Here is a 23,677-nt window from a genome sequence, read left to right as displayed (position 1 = left end):
GCCACAGCTCAACTGTTTAAAGCCAACACATACATTAGTAACAAGGCTGAGTGTCATATGATAGAAAATAAGCAAGCAACACCACAACGTCTGGCAATAAAGACATAATTTGATCATTTATTGGCTCTCTTTGTCCAGTGCACATAAATAATGACCTCTCATGACAGGATGTAACACATTCATGAAATGTAGCTGACATTCATAAACTCTTCTCACCTCTTAGAGCTGCACAGAGGTTTGATCTTTACAAAGAAATCATTAATATTAATATGACAATTGATTTTTTTAGACATGTTTGACACCATTTGCTAACCTCTCTCTGTAATTTATTTCAATGGCGTGGCTAAAGTAGCGGAAGGTGGAGGACTTGTTGACGGTTGATGGCACAGGTTTGGCACGAAGTCTGACATTTGTGGTCAGATGTGCTTCAACTATTATTTAAAAGGCGATATTTCATAGTCTCATAGTGTGGTCTGAGGAAGATGTTGACCGATAACTGATACTGTTTTATTAAATTCCTGACTCTTTGGTGCTTTCTTTAAGAAGAAAGCGCCAAATCTGGCTCACAGGTTAGAGAACAGTTTGTGTTACTTTAGCGTCTAAAACAGCGAGCATTTGATGGTAATCCGACTGTTGGACTAAACTCTAAAGGCTTCACAGAACACTGATACTGACTCTAATTAGGGAGGCACAAGACCGGGTTCTTGCTGATATTTGGAACTCATTTCGGCTGATAGCAGATACCGATATATGCACATAGTTTTTCAGTCTATTCGCACACAACATCAGATCTCTCTAAAAGTGGAATAAGCACATAAAAACGTCAATATCGGCCTTTTTCACATTGTTCTGATGGTCCACTGGCAGGTGCAGACATGAAATAGAATGCTTATGAAATGCATTCACTGGGCAAAATAAGAAAACATAAAACAGGCTATATTTGTTTACATGAAATATTCTCATCCTTCATTCTGTGCTGATCAGTTGATACCGACGATGAGCTGTTATCATCGTGCATCCCTAATTATTATACCTCATAATTATAACTGAAACATACAGTACAGCAGCTACTGGAGTTAAGCACAGTGACCTTGGCCACTTGGATTCATTTCACCGACAAAATGAAAAATATGTTCGTTTACAGAAGAAAAAGGCAAGAGGAACCGCATACAGCCTTCATAGTACAAATGAGCAAAATAAAACAAAGTTACTTCAAAAGTAGAAAAATGGCAACCCTCTCTGTGGACCTGTTGTTCCTAAAAGAATAAAACCTCCACTTCATTATATAAAATAAACTCAAGTAACATTACTCTCCTGCTGTCTGTGATGGAAGTTTAACAGACAAAAGCGTGTTCTCATAGCTACAGTGCATTTACGACAAACACGTTGCGCTGTCACACTAAAAGATGTTGACCGATAACTGATACTGTTTTATTAAATTCCTGACTCTTTGATAATAATAATAATACACTTTTAGAAGAAAGCACCAAATCTGGCTCACAGGTTAGAGAACAGTTTGTGTTACTTTAGCGTCCAAAACAGCGACCATTTGATGGTAATCTGACTGTTGGACTAAACTGCAAAGGCTTCACACAATGATCAGTAAATTAACATCCTTCTTTAACATTCAAGAAAACTCCACTGTCTTAAAGTTTTTCAAACACTGAAATATTATCATTAATAGGCAGGAGTGTGTCAGTTGGAATAAATAAACTGCAAAAAGTTGTCACTCTGGCTGCGATGGATTTTTAAAACTACTCATTTTGATATTTATTGGCAACAAGTAACAAAAGACTGACATCATAACTGAATAAAATTAAAATTGCTGATATGTACGTATTTGAAATGTAGTGTGTCTTCATTGCATGTGGATCATTTTGGTCGACAGTATCATTCAGTAACAAGCTTTTCATATTAGAATGATTCTAGCAGAATGATTTTTTTTTTTTCAATTTTGAAAGGTGCTAAATGCCGCAATACTGATAGAATAATTTGGATTTGCCATCAGAAATGAATAAGTCAATTTGAACATTTCGAAAACACTCAAAAAAGCATGTCCAGCTTCACTGACAAACCCTCTGTGAGCACGCGTAAAGGTTTAACAGTGTGTCTCTGAATTGAAAGAGATAACAGGTTTGGACCCAAATAAATAGAATAAATACATGTAACAAAAAGACAACGATGCATGAACTATAAGTTAACTCATCTATTTGTTCAGTTTTAATTGTTCATTAGTAATATATAAAGGAAAAGTGATGGTTCTGCACTAATACGTAAAGTTCTGTAAAATATGTCTAATAGTAAAAGTACCTCTTGCACTTTAAAACATATCTATAAATGTGCGACTAACCTCTGAGCATTTCTGGTTCGACTACTTGATATGCATTCGTGAAGAGTCACTGAAGAAAACTGTTTTATGACAGATGGTAAGGAGTCTTTCCTCATTTACTTTTACTTTAATTAGTACTGTTTGGGTTTTACTGTGTACAGCCTAATTCGGCTGTAGTCTGGCATCAGTCCAGTCATTTACAACTGTAGGTTTATGTTTCAGTCTCTAATAAACAAATATGACCCTTAACATGGTCTGAATCAGTACACTGGTCTCTGGTCAGAATGATCCAAATCCACAGTATTTACTAAGAATTATATTGAAGGCAGCTGAAGAATAAAACGCATTCATGTAAGGGAGGTGCAGGCACTCCACTCCCTTGTTTAAATGGCATTCATATTCTCATTTTTGCCTTCACAGAACACCAGATTCATATTTATGCTGCATCATGTCATCAGTAACTAAAACAACAATGGTGCACACTGTATTCCTATGTAAAACATGTAACCTCCTTCATACATCCCGACAGTGACTGTAGCAGACATCCTGTGCAACATCGGCTTTCACATCCTGTTCTGGTAGTTTCATTGGGAAAACGATATGCTTTGTTTGCATATTAGATCCAGACTGATTTTTCTTCTTCTGCTGTGAAAACTAAAGAGGAAACTCTGAAGCATTTATAGTCTACTACAGATGTCATTCCTTGGCCAAGAGCTGCCCTTAATCCCTTTAAAGTCATCCCTTTTCTATTCAGATTATCTTATTCTTTACACTGCCATTAGATTTAGCTTTATTTGAGTTATTCAAGCTACTCAAACTTCAGTCTAACCTATTGGCATCTCTAGAAACTTTCAGATCTCCACTTCACCTTAAAGTTCCAGCATTTTGGACAGCTTCTGGCTGAATGACTCACTGGTGACTCAGCAGGTTTGACTCGTACAAGACTTGTTACCTTGAAGGCAAATTGGCCTCCAGGCCTTATAGCTTCTGTCGCTATATTACAGTCCGAGTCACCTCCTGCCAATGCGAGGTCTTTGCAGGACATTTTTCTAACCGTCACATTTTCTTCAGCTCGGCTTCTGCACAGGCGTTTAATAAGACTGAACCATAACGATGTGGCTGTAGTTAAGTGGCACTGCTCATTTTCTCAGTCTGAAGGCCTCATTGGATGCTTTCTCCTGAAAGCAGGTTCTTTGTTTCTATCTTATGTTTTGGAATGACGTAGTTAAAGAGTTTAAGAGCTATAAAAGAGTGATAATGTTTGATGTACTTTCTCTGGAGGACACGCGGCCTCCTGTACGGTTATATCTGTGCACATCTGTCGCCAAGACAAATCCAAGTGCATCTATGAGGTTTGTCATTATTGAGCTCCTGAATGCAGTTTTGACTTTTCGCCTTCCTTCCTGACACCTTTTGCCTACAATGCGTTTCCTCATTGGAGTGTAAAACGTCACCTTTGCTCTTTGCCATTAAGAAAGCAGAGCATCTCCTGTTTTTTCCTTTCACCTCATAATCATAAACTCATTAAATGAGGATTCATTTAACCTATGCACTCAGAACTTAATGAGTTACCCATTTTCCTCGTCCCTGGTGTTATCTGAACTGCTTGTAAAATTTGCGCAGTTCATCCCAGAAGAACAGAGACAGAATGGTGTGAGGGCCGAGTCGGAAATAAGAGGCTCCCAAGCCTTTGTAGAGTCCCGTCAAGCCCTCCTTCTTCAGTGTCTTGGAAAAGCAGTCAGTGAATCCTGTATAAAGCTGCCCCTGCAAGAAAAGAGAATGACTGTCAATCAGTCAGCTGAATAGAAGCCGTCTTACAGGCCCAGCAAGACCAAATGTGAGAGTTTGATCCCCTCTCTGTGATCACTACTCACTGTATCAGTTACAATCCCTAAAAGAGTACTTTACCGACTTCAGGGCTTCTATAGGTTCTAACAAGTGAAATTTTTAAATTTTTAAGATTATCATTAAAGCAGCTTAAGATCTGTTTCACAACCAAACTGACAGAAGGAAACAACAACAGAGTAATCAGCCGTACCGTTTACTGTGGTAAACAACAATCTAAAATATGAAACACGAGGTAAACTTGTTTTTCCAAAGCACTTGGAGAACAACATGCTGTCTGGACGTCAAGAGTTAACGTTCTTAGTGCAGAAGGGAATTTAAAGTATCTCTCTGGTCATCGATTTAACTTCTGTAAACTCATCTCTGTCTATCAAAGTTACACATTTAAAAGTTTTTTTAATACTGTTTTCCTTCCAACAAATGGTTGACATGGAACTTTACACTGCTGGTTCCTTAATAAAACACAGATCTATGAAGTTCCTGCCTCCTTCTCCTACTACCTCTCCCTACTGCCTGCAGCTCGAGCACACCAGCTCACCGACAACTCTGCTCAAACACTGCAAAACTATTCCACGCTGCACAATGGGAACTTGCAACGTTGGAGTGACACAGTCATACATGTTCAAACCAGAAAAACTAATTCGAAAGAGGAATAATCCTAAAGAACACCCAACCCTGAAACTAAACAGGATTGGTTCCTTATAGGTTTAGTGCACATGTAAGCCTGGAAATTTGAATCCATGTTTCTGGAACTGTCAGCAGTACTTTCTTTCTTTCTTTTCTCTTTATTTGTTTCGGAGGGACACTGCACATTAATAAACATTTTATATACATTAAAAAAAATGTAAATGCACCCGAATTAGCCAAAAGGCTAGTTTGCATCGGCTGTCCCCCCTGCCAGAATTAAAAGGCCAGTGCTCAGCCATAGTGTTACCCGCTTATTTAACTTATGATGTCTTAGCGAGCATTTAAAAATAAATACCATGTGGCCATGGTAACAGGGGAAAAAACTTCACTGGGAGTGTTTTAAAATGTTTGCTTATTAGATTTTATACTTATTCGGATTTTTTCAAAACCTGCAGAAACCTTAAATTTAGCATTTATGAAACATTGTTAGACTAATAACTAACAGTTTTTTTAAGCATGCAAAACAATACAGCAGAACCAGAGATAGAGTTTTATTTAAATTCCTCTCATTCTTCTTTCTTGCCAACATCTGTTGCTTACACTACAAACTGGAAAAGCCCTCGGAGAGCACAGTACCCCGCCAAGGCTGCTCAGTCATGTATCATTTCCGATGGCTGAAATCTTCAAGAAAAATTGTGGCAGAAATCCTGACACTATAGAATGTGGTGTACCCACAAACAAAATGACCTTGCGCTGAGAACAGGTGTGTTATGCATGCGTACGATGTGTATGGATATCGAATCGCGCAAAGTAAATATGTAGAACAGGAATTGATGGGACTCAGAAACACCCCCACAATTTCATCAATTGTTCCTTGTATGATTTCCGACGGATAAATCCTGATCAGTCTGCAGCAGTCGATTTGTAGTAGGATCGCAATCATGTGATCGTCAGCAGGCTGTTGATGTAGTGTTCACTTGTTGTCATAGTTCCAGTGACGCCGTGCCACTATCTTGCAACGATACAGAAATCTTTTAACAAATCAGTGGATCCAGTCTAAAAGCTGTCTAATCACTTGGTGCTTGTGTCATTTCTGACCTTCCCTGAAAATTTCATCCACATCCGTTAACCCATTTTTGAGTAGTGTTGCTCACAGACAGACAAACAGACGCTGATCGTCACATAACTCCTACTGACCTTGCCCAAATGATCCACAGGCTGGTTGTAGAGCCGTGTGCTCACCACGTCAAACGGCGTCATAGCCAGCACCACCACCACACTGCTGATCATGCCGGCACTCAGGGCCACCAGCCAGCTGTCCTTTGGAAACACCTTGAGAAGAAGAAAAGGACAATTTGTGAGGTAAGCAATCTCAAACAGGACGACAGAGTCTGCACTGAAGGCTCTGTGTTGCTCTGGTCACAGTGTTACAGAAGTGAAACGTGACAGAACACAGTGTGCAGTGATAGTAGATCACTAAATCACCATCAACTTCCATGCCAACATATCGGCAGCCACGACTAATTTTAGCAGGCCACGGCTGCAGCCTCACATGCAGTGAAACAGAAGAACGGGTCAATTATTAGAGCCTATGTTATGTTGCACACTGTCCAGCAACGACAGTGGAAGCTATTTTATATGTGGTTGTCTAACAGCACAAAACAATACAAAACACAGCTTTATGACACACAGAAGAGGACATTACCTGAAGATATGAGGTCTTAAAACAACAATTCAATAAATAAGCAATACCACAGCAGCTAGAGCCTTTTTACGAAAACCCAAACAATGTAGCGGCTGACTGATATTATCGGCCTATTGCAGAAATATCAGGGTCTGTGTATATGTTGTGTGATAAAAAACACTTTCTTTTACAGAACTTAACCCTCGTGTTGTCCTGCAGGTCAAAACTGACCCGCTTCAAAGTTTGAAAATGTGGGAAAAAATGTATATTTTCACAGTGAAACTTCTGATGTCCACATTTTCAACATTTTTTGGTGGGGAAAAAAAGAAATGTTAAAAATTTTTCTTAAGAACAGTCATCCATCCATCCATTCTCTATACACCGCTTTATCCTCACTAGGGTCGCGGGGGGCGCTGGAGCCTATCCCAGCTGACTCGGGCGAAGGCAGGGGACACCCTGGACAGGTCGTTCTGAACATTCACCAAAAAAAAAAAAAAAAAATCAACCAAAATCCAGCGAAATTCACTAGATTTTGTTAGATTTTTGGTGAATGTTCTTAAAGAAAATATTAAAAGTTTTATTGATATATATGTAATCACTTTAGATATTTTTGGGAATTTCTTTTACCCATTTTTGGAAAATATTTACAAGAATTTTCTTGCCAAATTTGGGGGATTTTTTTTAAAATAAAACTTTTATGGGAATTTTTTAAGGAATTATTGGAACTGTCTTCCTAAATATTTTTGCAACTTTTCAGAAATTTGGGGATTTTTTCTGCATAATTTTTGGATTTTTTTCAGACCAGGAAACAATATTTTTCGGTGCCCGTAAATGAGGACAACAGGAGGGTTAATACAGAGCACAGTCTTGGGTGTAACTTAGAAACAGTGTCGTCACATAATTAGTCCAGCAGAGCAGCTCAGTCCTCTCAGTGCTGTCTGCAGCACATGTAGCAGAGCTAATGGTGGTGTGGAGTCATGGTGTCGTGGCATCAAGCTAACTAATTTGTAAACCACACTGCTGGAATGACACTTTCTTTTCCCTTCTTTTCAATATATCTTTATCACATACAGTTCCTATCATAAGGATTCACCCCCTTTGATGTTTTACCCTTTTATTGCTTTCATACCAACCATTCAACCAACCAACCAGTTTAAACAACCCAAAAAAATCTTGGTAGAAATATAAGAAAACTGTACATAAATGTCAGGATCCTTTTGAACATTTCCTGGACCACTCAAGTGAATCCAACACTGTTCTGGCATTTGGTAAAAAAGAGCTTTTAGAACTGGAGTTGGGTCAGTGATCTACACCCAGTAAACTGATGCACTAGTTGTGTAAGCTTCCTGGTTTCAGCCAGGGGGCCAATAAAAGGTGTTGGATTTCTATTCCAGAGCAGTGCAGTCCAGACCGCTTTGTCAGGACCACAATGAGTGATTTTGTAACCTGCACACAGCTCCTACTGCAAATCACCTCCTCTTAAGGCTGTACCTCTGAGTTTAGGGCTCTAACTAATGATACATTTTACAGCCTGTGAATCTGCTGATTACTTTTATTAAGTGTGAATTAAGCTGCCAGATGTCAGTGTGAAGTCTTTAAATAGTCGGTTATATCCAACCAGTAATCTACAACCAAAGATATTCACTATACGATCACAGAAGACCAAGAAATAAAGCTCATCTTCAGAGAGCTATAGGATGACTGAAGCATTTTTGCAGGCTGATTCACTTTCTCACTTAACATACCACAGCAGCTCTGTCCCAATTCCACAGTAAGTACAGCCAGACGCCCTAAACAGTCGTGTTTATTCTTACACTGTGCGGTCATGTGGAAAATGTGCACACGTGTTGGGAGTGCCAAGTAAACAAAACTCCCCCCAGTCGGCTCTAATCCCACCTCATCCCCACTGAGCCATGCCAAGACCAAACCCCAGTGAGGTGGATTCTACTAACCTGCAGGTCAATGACAAGCTCCTTGGAGGAGGAGAAGGTGCTGAGCTGAGCGGCCGACCCCACGCTGACCCTCGGTACAGCAGCACTGGAGCCCCTCCACAGTCCCAGAATGCCGTGCTCCCTGTAGATGGCCGCCAGAGCGTGGATCATCCCCTGTCAGGAAGAGAAGGAGGAGCACATGAGGGGACTGCTGATGTCCCAGGCTCATATTTATACCTTCAGTTTGGGTTTTTAAGTTACCTGGTGTTTGTACTGATGGCCAACTGCGATAGAGGAGGTAGACTGACTCTGCAGATGAGTCTTCACCTGTCAGGAAGAGACAGTTACAAATGACCTCATTAAGTTTTAGAATAAGAAAATGGCCACCGTGATTTATCACAGTCAATGGCATCAATGGTGAAAATATGTCTACGTCAATACTTTTAATTGAATTTTTTTCCTCAATACAACAAAGGTTTTTCTTCAGTGTCATTGTGTAATGGCCACATTATAGCGGTTTGTCACCCCTGTCATTTGTCAGCTTTGCAAAAACTTTGGACAATGGTGGTGATAGTAGAGTCCAACTCAGTTAAATGTAGCAGTTTCTAAAGACCTAAAGCTGCAAAAATATGAAAGTACTTCAAATGATCACAGAGCTTCAAAGTTTCAATGGCAAACCACAGCAGCATGGAAGTTAACCAGCACTTCTCTCCTACTCCCTGTGCTCACATTTCAATAAAGTGAAATCAGATATTTTTCTGCTCCCCCTGCTAGACAATAGAATGAGTATAGTTGTTGAAATGTGGTTCAATAAGGCTACACACTAACCAGCAGTCACCATCACCATTAAAATACTAATTTGATACCAACAATACTGTCTGACCAACTCACAACACATAGAAATTAAAGTCAACTACTGTGCAGTGAATTCAGTATTATTTTCGGAAGATTCTAAGTTACTACCAAAGCCGGAGGGCCATTACACAATACGAAGGAAAACTAGCCGTTTTAGCTGCTCTGTGGTTGTAAAACGCACAATAAAAAGTTTTTTTCAACAATTACATGACACACATTACAATTGACTGGTACTTCTTTTGAGAGAGATTTGGCCAGATATGTTAAATTGCATGTCTCAAATTAAGACATGCAAAAAATATTCATGTTAACTCTAAAATAGAAAACATTGAAGAACTGCAAATAATATCCACATCAAGAATCTGTATTTTTGACACATGAAAATTCATTCTGTTAAAATGTGCAGTATAAATTAGACTGTATTACTGTAATTTAGTCAGGTGGAAAATATTACTATTTAACAGATATTTCTTGTTATTTTGACAATTTTTGGGTGTTACAGCATACAACCGCTTTTTAAAAAACAGTTTCTCTCTCGCCCTTGCTGCCAGATTGAGTTTTTTTTCTTTCCTGAATTAGTTTTTGTAGTTTATCCACTGTGTCCTTGTTGGACCTTATTTAAGATACAGACTTTTTTCTTTTGGAGTTGCAACTAACTTAAATAACGACAACTCTTTTTGTCAGACATTCTTCATCAGTTTAACTCTACAGTTTTACACTTAAGCATGTGAACCAACCTTAGTTTCACACACTGTGCTGCTTTATACAGACACATACAGTTTGTCACAGTAACATAAACCACCTGCATGACCAGGCCATGATGCGTTTATCTGAGTGTTTTGGTTAATCGATCTATGAGACAGTCGATAGATTAATCATAGAAAAATCGATAGTCTACGAGGTCAGTCCGAGATAAGACAGTGAGAGGAGGCCTCCTGAGGCTGGAGCTTCTACCAGGTATATGGGGCTGCCCATCACGGCTCCCACCACTCCGGCCACCGCTCCGGCTACGATGGTCTTGACCGCGCTGACCCTGCCGTTGGTGTGGATGTAACCGGAGGAATCGATGATGGCGTACGAGCCGAGCCGGACTCCATTCATGAAGAACTGGTAGAAGAGTCCGGGCACCAGTCCTTTCTGCAAGCCGGCCAGCCCGTCCACTTTGCCGATGGTGTAGAAAGCGTGGAACACGTTGCGGTAGTAGACCTGGTAGGTGCCGCGGCTCTTCAGCTCTCCCTGCAGCTGCATCCGCGTCTTGACCACCTCCAGCGGGTTGGTGAACAGACAGGCCCCGCAGGCCGCCACTCCGCTCAGCACGAAGTCCATGACGAGCACCGGCCGGACGACAGATGCGGACTTCAGGCCTGCTAACAGTCCGACCTTACCTTCATGTCAGCCGGCTGCTCAGAGTTTCCCCTCCCACAGCCCAAACACTCCACTGACAGCACCGACACATGAGGCCCCTTCAGGCCGCCTCGGAAAACACGAAATTCCGATATACGAATGACAGACATGGTGGAAAAAATCGGAATAAAAAATAATAAAAGAAAATCCTCACAGACCACTGACAAATGTCTTGAAACACCCTATTATCACATGACACACACATTTACACACACATTTATTGCTGGTTCTCTTTTTTGTCATTCTCTTGTTCTTTTTTTTTTATTACTCCACCAAGGAATGCAGCAGAGTTACGTGTGTGACACTGGGCATATGTTTGTGTGTCTGTGCCCAAAATTACTCCAAAATGGACTAACAGATTTGGATGAAATTTTCAGAGAAGGTCAGAAATGACACAAGGAACAAGTGATTAGATTTTGGTAGTGATGCGGTTTGTACATATCCATTGGAATACTATCTGTTATCCAGCTGAGGCATTCCTCCACACCTGTACAATAGACAGTATTTCAATAGATATGTACAGTACTTTTTGCACTAAGAACAGTATTCTCTGCTTTTTGTACTGTATCATGCAATTATCATTTTGCACTACTGTGGTTATATATTCCTTTCTCGGCCGTAAATATCTGTATATATTGTGTTATATTTTAGTCCCACTGTTTTTTTCTTCTTTCTGTAGTTGCTTTATTTTTATTATTCTTCTCTTTCCATATTCGTAGGGTGACACCAACAGCCAAAACCAAAGTCCTTGTATGTTGTGTACATACTTGGCCATTAAAGCTGATTCTGATTATAATCTGGATCCACGGATTTGTTAAAGATTTCTGTATTATTGCAGGATAGCGGCACAGCGTCACTATGACAGTAAGTGAACACTACATCAGCTGCCTTCTGAATTATCTGTCGGAAATCATACAAGGAACAATTGATTCAGTATCCGTACATAACGTACACATGCATAACACACATCTGTGCTCAGCACAAGGTCATTTTTTTGTGGGTACATCTATATTAAATGGCCGGCCACATTCTATGTTATTGTGATTTCTGATGCTCCACAACTAATGAACAAATGCTGCATTTCTGACAATGCCATATGGTGGAATGAACATCCTTGGTGAAGCACTGAGCTCTGAGTGCCATTTTTGTTACTTTCTGTCAAATATCAATATCAGTTTGTGCAGTATTAGTATATTTCTTTAATATCCATAATTTCTGTTCATAGAAGAATCTGTTTTCTATCAATGTTTTTGTACATATAGAGTAATCCCTAAAGGTAATATAATTTTCCACATTCAGAGGATTTTTTGCCTCCAAGATTGCACATATGAAAGAATCTGTACAATACCAACAGTATTTATGTATGTGTTTGGTTCCCTTTTTATTTATTTTTTGCTAATACCCCTACATTTTTGCATGATCATTTTTACTGCTGTGACACTGCAAATTTCAACCCTGTGGCATTCATAAAAGCTTATCGTATGAAAGAACAGCAGCATGTCAAATACATCCTACAAGAAAATCTAAACAGAATCATTAAAAAGTTTTACTCTCACAATAATGGTGATGTCAAGGTTTATAAGTTTGGCCCTACACTCTGTCTGTCCCCTGAACATCTCACTGTACAGATCCGTACCAGAGCGTCGTGACGCACCTTTGAAGCGTCTCATCTCAGCCAATGAAAGCGGTTCTAGTTGGTTCACGTCAAACAGTACAGAAGAATGAGATTACTAATGCAGTCTGTGGGATTAATACCAAACTGAGTGCGAGTTAATGAGCGGCCAGACGACCAGAAAATATTCCAGATATCCGGAGACCTGCGAGTTGGTTCTCTCCACTGTCACCTATTTATAGAAAAACTATGGATTTGTTTAGTTATATATAATTTTGATATCATTTTGTAGGGCATTAATTTTCACTTTTAAATTAGGCCATTTGTTAGAATAATATTGCAGGTTCATAACCTATAAAGTCGGGTAAATTTGCGTAATTTATAATATATATTACTTTATTTTATTATCTAATTTGGCCAGGTAAATTTGAATTTTACATTATGTTGTAGTTTCTAAACTGTAATATTTAAATTAGTCAGGTATATTTCCACAATTCTTTATAGTGCAGCATCTCAGCCTTAATATCTAATAAAGTCAGATGATTTTTTTATTATTATCATTTATTGGTTTCTTAGGGCTGCGTTAGTGGTTAGCACTTTCGCCTTGCAGCAAGAAGATCCCCGGTTCAAATCCCGGGGTGGGCCTGGGATCTTTCTGCATGGAGTTTGCATGTTCTCCCTGTGCATGTGTGGGTTTTCTCTGGGTACTCCGGCTTCCTCCCACAGTCCAAAAACATGCTGAGGTTAATTGATGACTCTAAATTGCCCGTAGGTGTGAATGTGAGTGTGATTGTCTGTCTGTATATGTAGCCCTGCGACAGACTGGCAACCTGTCCAGGGTGTCCCCTGCCTTCGCCTCTAAGTCAGCTGGGATAGGCTCCAGCACCCCCCGCGACCCTAGTGAGGATAAAGCGGTGTATAGAGAATGGATGGATGGATGGTTTCTTAACTGGGCTGCACAGTGATGTAGTGGTTAGCACTTTCGCCTTGCAGCAAGAAGATCCCTGGTTCAAATCCTGGCCTGGGATCTTTCTGCATGGAGTTTGCATGTTCTCCCTGTGCATGCGTGGGTTTTCTCCGGGTACTCCGGCTTCCTCCCACAGTCCAAAAACATGCTGAGGTTAATTGATGACTCTAAATTACCCATAGGTGTGAATGTGAGTGTGATTGTTTGTCTGCATATGTAGCCCTGCGACAGACTGGTGACCTGTCCAGGGTGTCCCCTGCCTTCACCCGAGTCAGCTGGGATAGACTCCAGCACCCCCCGCGACCCTAGTGAGGATAAAGCAGTGTATAGAGAATGGATGGATGGATTATTTATTGGTATCAACAGTTGGTATTATCAATTGGTATTATTTATTGTATCAACAGTCAGTGTTAATTGGATTAGACAGAGACAGTGCAGCATCTTCTCAGCCAACAATATCACTTTCAGTACTTCATGCACCAGAGCAGCTTATACACATGAAACAGACACCAGAAAATGGACTTGGAGCAACCCAGTGCTCCACTTTACACTGTCTGTCCCACTTTGCTGAGAATATTTTCCGTTTTCTTCTTCTGGGGCCAGCATATAGTGTAATATTCTGCAGAAATGATCCAGCAGAAATAAAATAATGTTTAATGTCAGAGGTGATTATTTGACAGTTCTTAGCTTCAGTCTGTCAGAGGTAACAAGCAAAAGTTTCTTTCCTTAAGTTTTCTTCAGTAAAACTTAACAATACAAGAAGAAGCCTCATGCAAAAGATCAGAAAACTATTCAGTCAATCTAAAGTAAATCAATGCAGTTGCATGAACTTAGAGGTTTACTTGAAAAGAATCCAACAAATTTGGCCATGGAACGATTGCTGCTTCTCCTTAATATATATTTCTGTGCAGCAAGAGAACAATTTATGGTTCAGACTGTCCCAGATCTGCAGAAGTGAAAAGACAGAAAGAAACCAGGCAGAGGAAGTGAAGACATTTTGGGTTACCCGCTGTGGGCTAATGCTCTCCTTCCTGGGGTTGCAGCTGTTGTGAGTGTTTGCACATGCAGCTGCACGAAAGGCTTGTCTATAGCGTTTGAAATTTAAAAAAGCCCTCTTCATTCACTTTGGTTTTTGAACAGCAGAGTGCAGCATATCACTTTTAGTAACCAGACACACGAGATAGGCATTTGTTTGCCATTCCAAATTAATTAACCAGCATTAAGCTGTACGTAAACACAGCTGAGCCCAGATAAACACACTGGAGATAATGTGGTTTGTGCGACACCAAGAGCAATGAAAAAGTCACATTGAGTTGTGTTTCACATTTCAGGTTCAAATCAACTATCAGTACAAAGACAACTTGTGCTGGCTTAACTAGCGCGTGAACTCCGTGGAATTTGCTCATTTTCTTGCTTGAATGGGTCATAACAAACACGACATGCAGAAGCTAGTGACATGCAAAAAGTTCTAATCTTTATTGAGCACATCCATTAAACATTCACAGTGCTCGTGTAAACATTAAGTGAAGATTTAATAACTGGTTGAACCTCATTTGGAAGCAGTAACCTCAAACAAATGTTTCTGGTAGTTGCAGTTTAGACCTGTACAACTTTTATGAGGAATTTTATGACAATTCTTCTTTATAGAACTGGCTCCACTCCACCATATTCTGTACATGATGGGTGTGGATGGCTGCAGTGAGGTCTCTTCAGTGTACCTCTCATGGTTTAAGAGTTGAACTTTGGTCGAGCTGCTTAAATTGTTCGAAACCATTAACTTTTCTTTTTTGGGGTCATTGTCATCGCCTGCTAGGTTTCAGCTGGGATGATGCTTTCCTGTTGGGGTGTAGAGCTCTTTTTATGTCACATACTTCACAGACAAGTCACCCTTAGCCTCATCAGTCTACAATTCACAGTTGTACACCAATGCTCTTTTGGATAGCTCCTTCACGGTTACCTTAAATGAAAACCATGCTCCATCCAAGTTTGCATCATGATTTACATGTGGCAGACGAACTTTAAGCCTTCAGCTTAATGAGCGTTCCGCAATCTGCTTTTGGAGTCATATTATCTGGGGGCCACTGTGAGGTGGACTAAACTGTCTCTATATCTAAACTCTTCCAAATTACTTTGTAAACCTTTCAAGCTTAATGCAAATCAACAATTCTTGATCATAGCAGCTTGAGCTCCAATCTTATGTAATCGTTTAGTCTCTATGCACAAGAAATCCTGACATCAGTGACTTTTGTTTATGTCATTAGTCTGTGGGTTACATACTCTTTCCAGCCTGCACTGGTAATGTTTGCATGGCATATTAAATATAGCCAAGAATAATACTCATTTGTGTAAAAATAGTGTCAGTTCATAACTGCAGCTTAAGATAAAGTGTCAACCATGTACTAAGAGAAATTTAAAAGGACATAATTCCAACGGGTTCACTTACTTTTTCCTGCTATTGTAAAAACAGGACCTAAATGATGTTAGTGAAACTGAAAGCCTCAGTCTGAAGAACAGCTGCAGAGGAAAGGAAAAAAGTAAATGTAAGATTAGACAGAATATATACACTCAACAAAAATATAAACACAACACTTTTGTTTTTGCTCCCATTTTTTATGAGATGAACTCAAAGATCTAAAACTTTTTCCGCATACACAATATCACCATTTCTCTCAAATATTGTTCACAAATCTGTCTAAATCTGTGATAGTGAGCACTTCTCCTTTGCTGAGATAATCCATCCCACCTCACAGGTGTGCCATATCAAGATGCTGATTAGACACCATGATTAGTGCACAGGTGTGGCTTTGACTGCCCGCAATAAAAGGACACTCTGAAAGGTGCGGTTTTATCACACGGCACAATGCCACAGATGTGGCAAGATTTGAGGGAGCGTGCAATTGGCATGCTGACAGCAGGAATGTCAACCAGAGCTGTTGCTCGTGTATTGAATGTTCATTTCTCTACCATAAGGCGTCTCCAAAGGCTTTTCAGAGAATTTGGCAGTACATCCAACCAGCCTCACAACCACAGACCACATGTAACCACACCAGCCCAGGACCTCCACATCCAGCATGTTCACCTCCAAGATCGTCTGAGACCAGCCACACAGACAGCTGCTGAAACAATTGGTTTGCATAGCCAAAGAAGTTCTGCACAAACTGTCAGAAACCGTCTCAGGGAAGCTCATCTGCATGCTCGTCGTCCTCATCGGGGTCTCGACCTGACTCCAGTTCGTCATCGTAACCGACTTGAGTGGGCAAATGCTCACATTCGATGGCGTCTGGCACGTTGGAGAGGTGTTCTCTTCACGGATGAATCCCAGTTTACACCCTTTCAGGGCAGATGGCAGACAGCGTGTGTGGCGTCGTGTGGGTGAGCGGTTTTCAGATGTCAATGTTGTGGATGGAGTGGCCTATGGTGGCGGTGGGGTTATGGTATGGGCAGGGGTCTGTTATGGACGAAGAACACAGGTGCATTTTATTGATGGCATTTTGAATGTACAGAGATACCGTGACGAGATCCTGAGGTCCATTGTTGTGCCATATATCCAAGAACATCACCTCATGTTGCAGCAGGATAATGCACGGCCCCATGTTGCAAGGATCTGTACACAATTCTTGGAAGCTGAAAACGTCCCAGTTCTTGCATAGCTAGCATACTCACCGGACATGTCACCCATTGAGCATGTTTGGGATGTTCTGGATCGGCGTATACGACAGCGTGTACCAGTTCCCGCTAATATCCAGCAACTTCGCACAGCCACTGAAGAGAGTGAGCAGCAGCTGTTCAAACACCTGGAGAAGACGCCTGTAGATGGCTTCAAGAACAGCATGTGCTTCCTGCGTTTCGTCCAGTTTAAATGGTTGAAGAGCCAGCCTTTTGGTGAGGAGTGGTTCATGGACTTCAGGGTCCTGGGGAAAGGAGGTTTTGGAGAAGTATTTGCTTGTCAGCCACAGGCAACAGGCAAAATGTACGTCAACAAAAAGCTGGAGAAAAAGAGGCTGAAGAAACGCAAAGGCTACGATGTAAGTGGCATCTAATATGATAGTGTCAAAATTAGGTACAACATACGTGAGATCATTGTACCGGCAACCTCAAAGGAACCTGCGGCAGGGGATGAGAATGAAAATATTTGACTGTGAGTGCAGGGGTTTAGCGCTCATCACAACAGCTCAATGTAAAGAAGCTTGTGACTCTATTAAAGACCCCACAAAGCAGCTCAGTCAGACACAGAAACAGTATTTAGACTGCAGTCCACTGCTTCTGAAAGCATCAGTGGATAATGAACTTTTCTTTTGGTTGGACTACAACACAGCATCCGAATTTCAAACAGATATTTTGGTTATTCTGCTCAGGTGGTACCTGGACATAGCTTATTGTTCTTCGTGTACCATAACAACTCAAGCAGAAGGCCAGTCTTTATAATGTCTGGCTTCTAGAAGCGCACACACCCATTTAGAAGAACATTAACTGCTGCTATGCTTTTCCTGCCTTAACATGTCAAAATGAATGTGTCCCTCCTAAATGAAAGGATCTGTGTTTGACGAGTCCCTGGTAGAGGTTCAATCAGGGATAACACTTGTATGGTTTGACAGGAGATGTATGGTTTTTTGCAACTGTTTGCACTGGACATTCCTGGTTTTGTTGCATTATCGTATACCAATGTTTGGTTTGGGTTTAGGGAGCAATTGTGGAGAAGCGGATCATTGCAAAAGTTCACAGTCGCTTCATTGTGACGTTGGCTTACGCCTTCCAGACCAAGACTGACCTTTGACTGGTCATGACCATCATGAACAGTGGAGACCTCAGGTGCTTTTTACACTGAATGCAGTAAAGATATCCTCCATATAGCAATCTGAACAGCTTGCAATCATATGTTAGTTTCTGTAATTACAACATGAGAGCAATGTCCAAGCTTCTCATTTCTACCAATCCGTCTGGGGTAGATAAACCTTATAGTTACTATACATACATTATGAAATACATCATACATACATGTCTACATTTAGTAACTGCCATGAGTTATTTGTCTCCTCTCTTCTACTTGACTTAAAGCGCAGTGACATCGACTACTTTCTTGCAGGTTTCATTTGTATAATGTAGATGAAAAAAAATCCTGGTTTTGATGAGAAGAAAGCATGTTTTTACACGGCTCAGATCATCGGTGGACTGGAGCATCTTCGTCAGCACAGGATCATCTACAGAAACCTGAAGCCAGAGAATGAACTGCTGGATGACGCAGGAGAGCACTTTCCTCTGCAGCATTTAATTTGCATGGATGTGTTGACATTTAGTCCCAAAGTCATCACCTCTGCCCTAATTCCTCCACCTTTGATTCATGACCATGAAGAACAGGGGTGATGGGCTGTGAGTGGCTGTGCGTTTGTATCTCTACGCCAGCTGGAAAAGCAGATTGGTTACACATTCGTATAATATGTAATATTGTAGGGCCATTTTTTATTCAAACTTGTTAGAAACATTTGTAATGGCAGTCTTATTACTCTTTTAGGTGAATGTTCTTTTCATATGTGCTATGTAAATGTGGCATGACATGGTTCAGAAGTTTGGACCAAAACACGCTTCAGTCCAGAGACGTCATCATTCTGCAGAATCAAAACTTGAATAAAATACTGTGTTGACATTAAATGTCTAATATTGTGCCCCTTTTTTAAAGCAAATTTAACAGTCTAGCATGTTCTTACAGTGCTAGACCTTTCAGTCAGACAGTATTTTTCAGTGCAAAATACTGCAAAAATGGTCAATTTCACTATGACTGTATAACCATTAGTTTTAGGACTGTTTTGTTCTGAAAACCAATGAGCTGCTGCTGTTCCCGCCTCCTTCAGGAAGAAAACACTGTCTGCATCTGTGATTGACAGACAGACATTGCTAGCCTATTCCTCAGCTAGATGTAGATGTATTTATATGGCAAGTGCATAAATTTTACACTTCAAAGTTTATATCAACCACGAAACACAATAAAAATCCATTTTTACCATATGAGACCTACAAAGTGAGACTCTATAAAAGGGACTGGAGTGTACAAACTAATAACTATTCATTGTAATGATGAAAGACTTTTCCCTCAGGACATGTCCGCCTGTCAGATTTGGGTCTGGCTGTTGAGCTTCCACCAGGAAAAGACAAAACATCTGGATATGCAGGAACTCCAGGTACGTAAACAAAACTTTAATTTGTACTTAAAGCTGAGGTAGGCAGTATTTCTTTGGCATCACTGGGCAAAAATTCCAGACTAAACTTTTGGCATATTGTAATTCAAGTGATCTGAGAAACCAGACATCTAGACAAGCCATCTGTACCTACTCCTGGCTTTGTTTTCAGAATTTTAGCCAATCACAGAACTTCTATCAACACAGATATAACAGTCTAAACAGCAACAAAAGTCTTAAGTGAGCATACAATATGGTAGCACAGTGGAATAGATAGTGACCGTCACTGGGGAGACTGAAGTGTGAAGACGCATTCTAATATTGATTTTTTATTTAAGTATCTTTGTGTGGTTCAAGTTATAAGTATATTTTCAAATTCTGGGCTTTTGCTTTATTTTTTTTTTCCATGTCCATATTTTTGCAAACTGCAGCTTTAAAGTCGAGGTTAAACAGTTCAAAAATGGAGAGGAAATACTATCCTCCAGGTCACTTTTGTTGTGTAAAACGTCTGTAAAATCCATAGACTGTGGACATAGCATCTGGCTCCAGAATTGAAGCCAACCCGGAAGTGTCAAAAACTTGCAATATCACGCCGTCCGCTAGGGTTGGCTCCAAAAAGCTTTTTCTCCATAGACCCCAATTCATTTTTTGAAAAAATAAAATTTGATAGACTGATTTTCTACAGCTCAGGATTTTTTTCCTGTTAGTTTTCATGGTCAAAATGAGAGATCAGGTGGCTGATCTTAAAATAAATCAGTACTGAATTTTAAATAAATTGTTAAAGTTCGCGGAGCAAGGGGGCGTGGCTATACTTGATAGACAGCAACAGAAGCCTCTGCGGTAAACTGTGGGCGGGATAAGAGAGTCCTCAGCCAATCCTGCCCCGAGTTGCTCTCCGGTCCAGTCTGTTTGATGACGCTTTTTACGTCACTGGCTCCAAAAAAATCCAAAACGGCGACCAGGAAGTTGCAAAATCCGGGCTTCATTTTCTCGGCATTGAAACCAACGGTTGACGTCACGGTTAGTTTACGCCTGGTAAAATCATGTAGACTGTCTACTGTGTGTGACATCATTCTGACGATAAATACAGGTTTCATGGCTCCAGAGCTGCTCCAGAAGAAGGAGTATGACTACACAGTGGACTACTTCACTCTGGGAGTCACCCTGTATGAGATGATTGCTACCAAAGGCCCCTTTAGAATAAGGGGAGAGAAGGTAGTTTATCCTGTTTGCTCTTATCCAATGCCAATTCTCCATTGCCAAACAACATATACATAATGTCCTTCTTTCTTTAGGTTGAGAACAGTGAGATAGCTAAGAGAATCTTAAACAATCCGGTTGCTTACACTCCAAACTTCAGCAAAGACTGTAAAGACATCTGTGAAGGGCTGATGGAGAATGACTTAGCAAAACGACTGGGGTTCAAAAATATCGACTGTGAACAGCTCAAGAAACAGCCCTTCTTCAAAGAAATCAACTGGGGCCGTCTGGAAGCAGGTGATGCACAAAACCATCCACACGCAAAAACACCTTCATTGAAACTATCACCTGTGTGTAATCTCAAAAAAGAAATGTATGGGATGGTAAACAACAATTATTTGCTGTCTGCTAATTACTTTCCTATGTGTTTCATGTACAGGTATGCTCCCTCCACCATTTGTCCCCGATCCAAAAATGGTCTATGCCAAAGATATCGATGACGTGGGCACCTTCAGTACAATCAGAGGTGTCGTCCTGGACAACAAGGACACCGAGTTCTACAATGAGTTCTCGATTGGCAACCTCCCGATCCCCTGGCAGGAGGAGATGATCGAGACCCGTGTTTTCGGAGAGATGAACATCTGGGGAGAAAACGGCAAGCTGCCCAATGATCCTGACCCAAACTTTGTGGGGAGCAAAAGTGGAGGATGTGTGCTGCTTTAAGTTAGCGAAGAAAACAGAGCAGGCAGGTGATTATTTAAAATTACATTTAGATCTCGATAAGCTCATTTGGAGCCACTTATTCTTGATCTGTATTATCTGTAATTTGTACAATAACATGTTGTTGCTGTAAGAAATTAATATTATCTTCGTGTTTACATATTATTATACATATTTTATGTATCTACATTGCAATATTTGTAATATTAAGAGGGTTATGATAAAAGTGGCAGCATGGTCACATAGCTGAAATATTCTGTAACAAATATGTAAATATGGCTGCCCTGGTAATGACTGTTGTAATCTTACTGTACATGCCAAGTTTTTCGTTTAGTAAACACAGACACATGACATAAAAAAAGTTCTATAATATTCATTATTTGGACACTATAATGTTGTGTTATTCTTTATATATTTATAATTAACAAGATTAAAGTTAATAACAAAGTGAACATTGTAGGTAGAAGAGTTAAAAGCAATTAATAAAATCTTGCAAAGCACAACAGTATGTGTTGATTTCTTTTTCTTGTATGTGGTAGCTGTTTATGAGATTGGTTATTATATATATATTTTTTTAAAATAAATGTTTTTAATGTAGCCAATTTCAGTGATTATCTCCCTGTGCTTACATTAGAAGGTGGGGTTGTTCTTATTGAAAAAAAGTGAAATTAAGGCTCTTTTTGAAAATTACAAATTAGCAATGCCTCACAAAAAATTGTGTATTCCATTTGAACATTTCAGAAAATTATTTCAAATGTATAAAACATTTCTTTTGTTACATGTGTTTGTCGCCTGTGATACTGTGCAATCAACATTTTGTCCTGTTTATGCGGTTTTAAATGGAACATGTTTGTCTCGAACTTGTTTCTTGCACTCAGTTCTCTCTTGGGAAAACAGATACTGATCTTAATTGCACTGTTAAGTGTAATTGCTTACATCAATTATTAACCGTCTGATAGGGAGAAATATTAGTCACAAACATGATGGGGTTCCCAGAACAGGAAACACCTTTTTTGTTGTTCAGACAGGTTTTGGTGACAAGAGTGATGTTTTCTGATGCATTTATCTATATATTAATCAATGCAGTTCTGATATAAATGACATAGCTTATACTATTCTTTATATATTCTAACTGTGTCCTGTGGTATACAGTGGGGCAAAAAAGTATTTAGTTAGCCACCAATTGTGCAAGTTCTCCCACTTAAAATGATGACAGAGGTCTGTAATTTTCATCATAGGTACACTTCAACTGTGTGAGAGAATATGGAAAAAAATCCAGGAATTCACATTGTAGGATTTTTAAAGAATTTATTTGTAAATTATGGTGGAAAATAAGTATTTGGTCACCTACAAACAAGCAAGATCTCTGGCTCTCACAGACCTGTAACTTATTCTTTAAGAAGCTCTTCTGTCCTCCACTCGTTAGCTGTATTAATGGCACCTGTTTGAACTCGTTATCTGTATAACAGACACCTGTCCACAGCCTCAATAATCCTTACTGCGATGCTGTATTGTAGGTAAAACCAAATTTTCGAATTTGGTTGAATAACAAATAAATCACATCACATTTGTTTATGTAGCGTGCTACAAATGAGCTCAGTTTTCAGGGTGAGAGTAAACTGTTAAACCGCCACATATATTAAAGTAACAGCAATTTAGAAGCAAAAGTAACAGTGGGCTTGTATTTGGTCACCATATACAGTCGGTCTTACTGGAGAATTGAATCTGAGAAATTCCACATACAGTTTTGGCTCTGGTTCAGCAGCATCTTTTTTCCATCAAAAAGCCTTTGATAAGACGTATTTCAGTGGAGATTAAAGCAAGATATGAATACCCATATTAATTTTAAATATGAAAACAGAACAGTTGGAAAAAGAAAAATGTTGTTTTAACCGGACTGAGACTTACGACCATGCTATAGCTGCAATTCTCATGGTGGATCTAGGGGAAAAATCTGATTATCGAAGCCCCTATAATTCATTCGTACAATGAATATCTGTATGAAATTTTACAACAGTTCCATTAATAATTGTTGAGATATTTCAGTGTGAACCCCAGTTGTGGTCCAACCAAATCAGTGGTTTCACAAGCATTTCTTTGTGTGAGTGAGAGAAGGAAACAGAACGGCACACAGAGCTAGGGATCACATTGATTGATAGGACCACATATTAAAGTAGTGACTCCACCGAAACTCTATTACATGCAGTTCACAAACAGTGACTATTGAAAGGTCTACAAATGTTGTGTTATTTAAACAGCTTTGGCTGAACCCACACATGAATCATGCTCTAATTTCAGCTCAGCGGAGAACTACACAAAGGTTTGTTCGGTTA

General features: G+C 39.9%; 2 protein-coding genes across 2 annotated transcripts; one reads left to right on the top strand and one right to left on the bottom strand.

Annotated features, from left to right (window-relative positions):
* Positions 1 to 89: 89 nt before the first annotated feature.
* Positions 90 to 10,697, bottom strand: slc25a35 (solute carrier family 25 member 35). Its single transcript, XM_022188749.2, has 5 exons — positions 10,226 to 10,697; positions 8,678 to 8,743; positions 8,438 to 8,590; positions 5,999 to 6,133; positions 90 to 4,093 (listed from the first exon to the last, which is right to left on the bottom strand). The coding sequence occupies exons 1-5, from the start codon at positions 10,595 to 10,597 to the stop codon at positions 3,923 to 3,925; spliced, it is 897 nt and encodes a 298-aa protein (XP_022044441.1). The 5' UTR covers positions 10,598 to 10,697; the 3' UTR covers positions 90 to 3,922.
* Positions 10,698 to 16,035: 5,338 nt separating this feature from the next.
* On the top strand, positions 16,036 to 22,686 carry grk1b (G protein-coupled receptor kinase 1 b). Its single transcript, XM_051937911.1, is given in 9 exon segments — positions 16,036 to 16,050; positions 17,001 to 17,279; positions 17,936 to 18,209; positions 18,328 to 18,362; positions 18,364 to 18,493; positions 19,341 to 19,427; positions 20,515 to 20,639; positions 20,720 to 20,921; positions 21,064 to 22,686. Coding segments are annotated over 9 exon segments (1,431 nt in total). The 3' UTR covers positions 21,348 to 22,686.
* Positions 22,687 to 23,677: the final 991 nt, after the last annotated feature.

Source organism: Acanthochromis polyacanthus, chromosome 17 (assembly GCF_021347895.1).
Source record: "Acanthochromis polyacanthus isolate Apoly-LR-REF ecotype Palm Island chromosome 17, KAUST_Apoly_ChrSc, whole genome shotgun sequence".
In the NCBI taxonomy this organism is placed as follows: Eukaryota; Metazoa; Chordata; class Actinopteri; family Pomacentridae; genus Acanthochromis; species Acanthochromis polyacanthus.
This window is presented reverse-complemented; position numbering and strand designations above follow the sequence as displayed.

Bases quoted from the DNA above. Each gene is read 5' to 3' on its own strand.
- slc25a35 (XM_022188749.2), bottom strand. From the start codon at position 10,597: ATGGACTTCGTGCTGAGCGGAGTGGCGGCCTGCGGGGCCTGTCTGTTC. The intron at 6,134-8,437 runs GTTAGTAGAATC...CTTCTTCTCAAG, and splicing joins AGCTTGTCATTGACCTGCAG to GTGTTTCCAAAGGACAGCTG. The intron at 4,094-5,998 runs GTCAGTAGGAGT...CTTTTCTTGCAG, and splicing joins CTGTGGATCATTTGGGCAAG to GGGCAGCTTTATACAGGATT.